The 7,188-nt window shown below is 30.9% G+C and overlaps 1 protein-coding gene across 2 annotated transcripts; it reads right to left on the bottom strand.

Moving 5' to 3' along the window:
* Positions 1 to 928: 928 nt before the first annotated feature.
* LOC125830069 (superoxide dismutase [Cu-Zn] 2) lies at positions 929 to 5,513 on the bottom strand. 2 transcript variants are annotated; one of them, XM_049509292.1, is made up of 7 exons: positions 5,412 to 5,513; positions 5,236 to 5,337; positions 4,243 to 4,338; positions 4,119 to 4,150; positions 3,963 to 4,038; positions 2,347 to 2,400; positions 929 to 1,109 (listed from the first exon to the last, which is right to left on the bottom strand). In XM_049509292.1, the coding sequence occupies exons 1-7, from the start codon at positions 5,491 to 5,493 to the stop codon at positions 1,081 to 1,083; spliced, it is 471 nt and encodes a 156-aa protein (XP_049365249.1). In that variant the 5' UTR covers positions 5,494 to 5,513; the 3' UTR covers positions 929 to 1,080. The 2 variants fall into 2 exon arrangements, with proteins under 2 accessions (XP_049365249.1, XP_049365250.1); XM_049509293.1 differs by lacking the exon at positions 2,347 to 2,400 and having other exon boundaries at positions 5,412 to 5,499.
* Between the last annotated feature and the right edge of the window lie 1,675 nt (positions 5,514 to 7,188).

The following is a 7,188-nucleotide window of genomic DNA, read 5'->3' as shown; positions in this document are numbered from 1 at the left end:
CACCAGTTAGGCTGAAGCTAATTAACTTGTTTGAAAAAGGCGTTTTAGGGCCGTTAAGGATGTGGTACCTTTTAGAGAATGAAAACGGAAATAAGCGAAGGATATTTTGCAATTAGCGACAAGAAAATTGGTTGCTAAAAATTAATTATAACGACTGAAATTTCTTTTGTCGTTAAAGGATCTTTTACAACTGGATATTAAATCCGGTCCTTAACTCTTAACGACGGAACTTTTAGCGACCGGTGACAACCAGATTGTTTTCGATTGTTATCGATTTATAGCTACCGAATTTAGACTTTTAACGACTGAAACTTCCTTCGCTAAAGATTCTTTTTCCTGTAGTGGATATCAATGGTGTAACTAATAGTTTAAAAAAAGTATATTCTGAATTAATATGTTGAGGTGAATTATTTATGAAGTAATCATATTGGAAAGGGAATTTTTAAGATATACCTCATTATCGCTTCTAGGAAGCGTTAATAATCAAAACTTGTTGGGTACATGTGTTTTCCGTACTCACTCTATACTTGTTGCACCTTTTTGTGTGCAGGGATTGAGCCAGGTACTATCATTACTTGACTTGCTGCTACGATTGACATCTGTGACAGTTAGAATTCAAGGTGAGTTACTCTCTCTTCACCACTAGATTATATTCTAGAGATTCCTTTTATTGATATCAATACAAATTAATTTTGATTTTTGATATCAATATCGAAATTTATATACATTTTTCATTAATTAACACGATATACATGTGCAAAACACGTACACTTGACTAGTATATATAGAGAGAGATAGAGGGTGCTCTTAGTCTAACATTTTCACCTTACTTACCAAACACCTGAGAATAAATAAAAAGATTACTTATTTCCAAAAAAATAAGACATTTCCCATCATACCCAACACATCTAAATTGTCTACTCAATCATAGAAAAAGTAACTCATTATTTTCACTAGCAAAATGTAACTGAGGTTCAAACACTTGAGCTGAGAGGTAAATCACTACTATTTTATTAATCAGCTCTTTGAGACATTTGAGAGTATTGCTAGTTAAACATGATTAACTGAATAACACAAACATTAGACAGATGATTGAAGCCCAATAACGCCTGCGAAAACAGGTGTAGCAGAACGATATTAGTGCCACAGATAAGAAAGACGAGGAAGACACAAAAGGATTTCAATTGTAGTTACATAAACTTAGAAATCACAATAAAATTGAACCTGAAAAGCAATTGCAATTTAGGTTCAGATTTCATACAATTTAGCTTCAAATTCATAATGATCCTTAGTCATATCAGTAGTAATTAGGCTTGTTCTAAGTAAAACATAGTCCCTTAGACCTTACTTGTTCTATTGGTGCATTTACGTCTCTGATAAGATATATAGGGAAAAGGGCTAAATATACCTCAGAACTATTCAAATAAGTCAGCTTTACCCTCGGTTATGTTTTTGGCTCAAAAATACACTCCAACTATCAAAATAGATAAAAAAAATCCTTCTTACTAAAGATTTGTCCAAAACAAAGAAAATGGGTCTAATTTTGTCTTGAACTATTCTAGATAAGGAAGTTTCCCCTCCATTTAAAGTTCAAGACAAGTGCTCTTAATTGTAAAGACTTGAGCAAAAACTTGTATTGGAGGTTATTAGATTAATTTGACTATTTCAAATGACAATTTTTATATAATGCTAATTTTATATTTTATATAAAGTCTAATTATGTGCATTAATTTTTCAACTAAATATTTATTCTACTCTTTCCTTTCAGAACTAATATACCCGCCTCAACTTAAACTTGGGATGACTTAAAGTTATGATAAGTAACAAAACGCACAAAGATACAATTGAATTTGATTTCTTTTATTATATCATTCTTAGAGTTGGTAAAACAAATTCATTATTGTTAATGTAAAAAAATAAAAAATTATGTAAGAAAAGGTATGTGATATCATGTTTAGAAATAAAAACTCTGAACCTAATGTATGAGGAACCGGAAGATAAAAAAAAGCCATGTCATTGTTTTTATTTGTTAAAATGTAAAGTATTTATACTACTTTTTTTTCTATATGTATAATATAACACATTCAACCTCCTCATCCAAAAAAAAAAAAAGAACAAGGGAAAACCTGTCCTGTTTGGAATGGTTCATGGCATAATTGACCATTTTTCTTCGTTCCAAAGAAAAGAAGATCATTTTGAGGTATTTTTATAGTTGGAGGACATTTTTGAGCTAAAAGCGCAATAAAAGATATTTTTGAGCCAAAAACATAACAAAGGGTGTATATATATATATATATATATATATATATAAAACCAAAATCTCAAGGGAAGAGGAAATGCAATTACCACAGCCAACTCTTGCACCTGCGTTTCCAGTTGTCTTACTAAGTTCATGTCCACCTGTTCAATAGTTAATCAGCTCAGGACTCATAAAGAATGACACACCTCAAAATATTTGGACTTTTTTATGATATAGCCTATAGCCTATAATAACACACAGAAAACGAACAGTAGAATAGGTCTCAAGAATGATTTCACCAGATGAAGATACCTCATTGTACAATCAGAGGTGGACCTAAGATTTTAAAGTTAAGGGTACACCATTATCTTAAATATCAAAACCATATAACAAGAGTAAAAGTTTTGTTGATTCACTTGATTTTGAGTTAATCCTTTTAGCCATATACCGTCTTTCAACTGACGTTTTCAAACCATGCTTTGCAATCAAGCTAGAAAAAGGCCAAGATTCAGTAGTGTGTGAACTGATTGCTGAGCATACCAGTTGACACTATTAGATACAACCCAAGTTGACTCTTTGCATCTATTACCCAATTTCCTTTTTTTCTAACATATACTTCTAGTAATGAGTTATACATCTCAATATCCATAATTTGTGAAAACTATCAAAATTTCTCTTGATCTTACAAAATAACACAAGTATAGTTCATAACAACGTATCAGAATATCCTACATATCTTTGTTAGTTTTATAAATAAATGCTTGCAATTACATATAACTACAATCTTTCAAACACACATAATTTTATAAAGATTTACTCGTCCAATAAATCAACAATAGTAGAAACTAACTATTCTTTATTATATATAATCCACTCACATGATACTGACTCTTCACGTTGAGCTAGGTTGAATAATTATTTTTGCAATAAATGATGAATCTTTCTTTGCAACGTATAAACTTATTGGTTAAGTTTTACAATTTTAAAAAAAAAAATAAAGTTACAATTTGAAATCCTACTTTTTGGAGAATTTGATATTTTAAATCATAATTTGACATTGAAGTTGAAATTTTATTCACATTTCATAAATAGGCGTTGATTTCAAATTTGAGCCCCAAAAATCCTATGACCAATGTTGTCTACTTTGTAAAAAGCAAGAAACACTTGAGAGGTGTATAAGATGAAAGCTATGATCAAATCATCAAATGGCTATATCTGAGATAATTACAAAAAGGAAAAAAAATCCTTTCTTTTGGTGATTAAAAACTGAATCTCTCAGTATTACTAAAAGCTAATTTTAACTTTGTATGGTTTCATTATTGTGGCTTAATACAAACATTAGTTATAAATTAGCATGTCATCACAACTTGAGAGTCGTAAAAGAATCAAGCAAATACAATTGCCCATTAACTCGAAGCTAGCAAAGAAGAAAGAAAAAGAATATGACATCCTTAAAGACAGTATGAGAGTATGACTATCTCAGCCAAACAAGACACCCTTATGCATTATGTTTTTCTCTTCAAATGTTTGGCTCACTTAAGAGACATGAAATGCACAATTTCTGTCAACAGTCTAAAAGACATGGTCAGGATTAATGGTCACACATCAAAGAAACAGCACATACTGATCATAATCAGAGCACAAAAAAGGGGGCAAGTTGAAAGGGAAGTAATATTGAACATTGCTCAAAATAAGTTAAGAGTGACCAAAAAAGCATGCATACCTCTTCCAAGATCATCAGGATAAGCATGCACAACTACTGCTCTCCCCAAGATGGAGTGTACTCCACTAAGAGGAATCTATATGTACGAGCAAAAATTAATATTGTCACACACCAATCAAATAGCATAACAAAGAAGTAGAATGTACTGTACTGTACCTGCATATCTGAAATTGATATCTCCGCCACCCCTTGATTACACAAATAATCATAAATTAAAGGGAACAATCAATCCAATTACTGAAGTTTAAAAAATATGAATTATAAAAGTAATAAAACTAACCATCAGGACCAGCAACAATGTTGCCTAAATCACCCGCATGATGTACTTCATCCGTGGGAGCTCCATGATCTTTCTTAAGTGGATTAAAATGAGGTCCTAAAAGTCAATCAGTTACACTGTTAGGGGCAAGTATAACCAAAGACTTGCATTTGATTATCATAGAAGGATCCTTAGCTACCTAGATTAGTAATTAGTCAAATTCAATCTCCTTGTTGCTTATCATGTACAAGGTAATTAGCTGTTTGTAACAAACAAGAGTGTAACAGTAACCAAACTCTCATCCCAATTTGTATCGATTGAAACTGACTCAATTACAATAGCTAGTAATCAAACTGATAGTTGAATGACAGAATTACTAGAACATAGAAGGGGATAGACATAATACATAAAAATGACCCTTAACTTGGCTTTAGCAGATAACAATGCCCTCCAACTTTGAGTGTGCACAAGTGGACACTTAAACTTAAACAAGTAAACACACATGTCCTACATGACATAATACACTCCATGTAGAACACAATATTGCCATGTAGGGTGTCATGTAGGATAAATGTCTCTATTTGTTAAATTTTATACAAGTTTAAGTGTCTATTTGTGCACACCCAAAATTAAAGGTCATAGTTGTCTGCTGACACCATATTATAATAGACTTTAAAACTATTTTGCTCTCACAGAAACAACTCTCCTATTCTAATAGTGAAATATATTTTAGATTGATCAGAAACTCTTTGACACATGCATGTGAGGTTCAAACCCACAACTCTAGCTTGGAAAACATTTCCACTCCCTTCCTTACCACTAAGCTGTCAATCAGTTTGTTACAATCAGTTTTGTTAGGGATTGACAAGTTAATATACATATATATTTATTTAATTTTCTAATACAAATAATAGTATCTATGAAAAAAGTTACTGGATTCATCCAAACCAGCAAACAACCACATATCTCCACCCCTAATCCCAAAAAACAAGAATTAGAAGAAAGGGAAGGAACCAGTGGAATTGCAGCCGTTAGTGGTATCACCCAAGGCATGAATATGGAAAGCGTGGCGACCTGGAGCTAGACCAATTATTCTTCCTCTCACATGGGTACCACCTGTATGAGTGTATACCCAAATTAATAACAAGACGATCGAGGAGTAGAAAACACAATAACAGTTAGAAAAGTACCGTTGGATTGCTGGATGAATTGTAAGGACCCTTTCACACTATCGTTCCCAGAGATGACAACCACTGCTTTCAAATTCGCCATTGATTTTTTCCCTACATCTTTCTCCATTTTTAAGGGTCACCATTTTGTCTCTATCCTTCTTCTATCAATGTTCTGTCACAATTCTGCCTTATATGTCCATTTTGGTCCCTTAAATAGGATTCTGGGCAATTTTAGTCCCTTAAATTTTTAAAAGTGGAACATTTTTTATTCAACTCAAAAAATAAAGGGAAAAGAGTTTTGACATATCACTCAACTTTGTTATTTAAAACTCATATATTGTCGATATGAAAGTGATTTATATATATTTTTACCATTATATAAGTGACTCACATATACCCCTATCATTACATAAAAAAAAAAGGAGATCACCTATGACGGAAGTGAAAAAATTAGTTTTAAATTTATATTTTTGACTTTTAATTTTTTTAAAATCATGTAAGGGTATATATGACCCTTCTAGAAAAATTCAAAGTATATTTTAATCTTTTTCATATATAAATTATTTTTTGACTTCTTTGTTTATCATTTTTTGAGTTTCTTATCTCATTTTTGTTTCTTTCATTCTTTAGTTTAAAGAAAGAAAAAAAAAAAAACTAATTTTTTTGTGGCTATATTAAAATTTAAACTATTTTTTCGGCTGTATTATAATTTAATTTTTATATTTGTAAAAAAGAATTGGGGCATCTATAATAAATTTTACAAGAAAATTAGTAAAACATAAATAAATTTGATCATCAAAATAATAAATTAAAATTAGTTGTTGAAACATAAAGTAAAAAAAAAATATGTGAGGAGGATCAAATATACCCATATGGATTATATATTTTTTAGAAAAAATAAGAACTTAAATTAAAATTAATTTTTTCACTTCCGTTAGAGGAAAAGGATATATGTGAGTCATTTGTTAACAATAGGGGTATATATGAGTCACTTTTATAATGATGAGTATATCAGCTCTAAATAACAAAGTTGACGAGTATATCAAACTCTTTTCCCTAAAATAAATTGAAAAACCCATGCTACTATCAAAATTAAAATTTAGATTGCACACTATAAGGTTCATTTAGGGTTGATGCTCCCAACAATATTTTCTTCATATCCAGAGCTCAAAGGAATTAAAATAGACCTACAATCATAAATATGGAACAACTTTGACGAAACACACATTCTCTCTTGTTTTACTTTGGAAACCCAAAATTCATGGACAAAACTTTGGGGACACTTACTCTCTCTAATTTAGTGTTATTGCATGTGTGAATCACATTAATTAATAAAAAATGTTACAGTAAAAAGATTATTAAAATAGTAGTTAGCGTTAAAATATCGGAGACATTTGTGTTAGCACTATAAAAAGAAAGCCTACATAGCGAGCGCTTATTTTACATACTACGGGGAAAGAAATCCCCCGCAATTTATTTTCACAGAGATTTCAGAAACTCTCATAGTTTGGTGATTTGGTCTGCCACAATTAAATTTGTGGGGACTTTTCATGAACCGTTATAACAAGTAGCATAGGTTATTTTGCGGTGGTTTGACCCGCAAATTAATTCTTAGAAAACAACGGTTATAACCTCTGATATGAAATTTTAATAATAAAAATTAATGGAGGTTGAAACCCTCACAATTCGTAAAAACATAATTATCTTCTTATATTTTTGTCATCAGTGAAACAATGCTCTTTTATTGAGGTCTAAAACTAATTAGTCTAATTATAGTTTAAATAGACATAAGTTT

Source organism: Solanum verrucosum, unplaced genomic scaffold (genome assembly GCF_900185275.1).
Source record: "Solanum verrucosum unplaced genomic scaffold, falcon-dt-bn FXZP01000151.1, whole genome shotgun sequence".
Classification (NCBI taxonomy): Eukaryota; Viridiplantae; Streptophyta; class Magnoliopsida; order Solanales; family Solanaceae; genus Solanum; species Solanum verrucosum.
This window is presented reverse-complemented; position numbering and strand designations above follow the sequence as displayed.

What these genes read in the sequence shown, in the direction of transcription:
- LOC125830069 (XM_049509292.1), bottom strand. Translation starts at nt 5,493, where the DNA reads ATGGCGAATTTGAAAGCAGTGGTTGTCATCTCTGGGAACGATAGTGTG. An exon ending in ATTCATCCAGCAATCCAACG is followed by an intron (nt 5,338 to 5,411) that starts GTACTTTTCTAA and finishes ACACTCATACAG; the next exon opens with GTGGTACCCATGTGAGAGGA. An exon ending in CATTGTTGCTGGTCCTGATG is followed by an intron (nt 4,151 to 4,242) that starts GTTAGTTTTATT and finishes TGTGTAATCAAG; the next exon opens with GGGTGGCGGAGATATCAATT.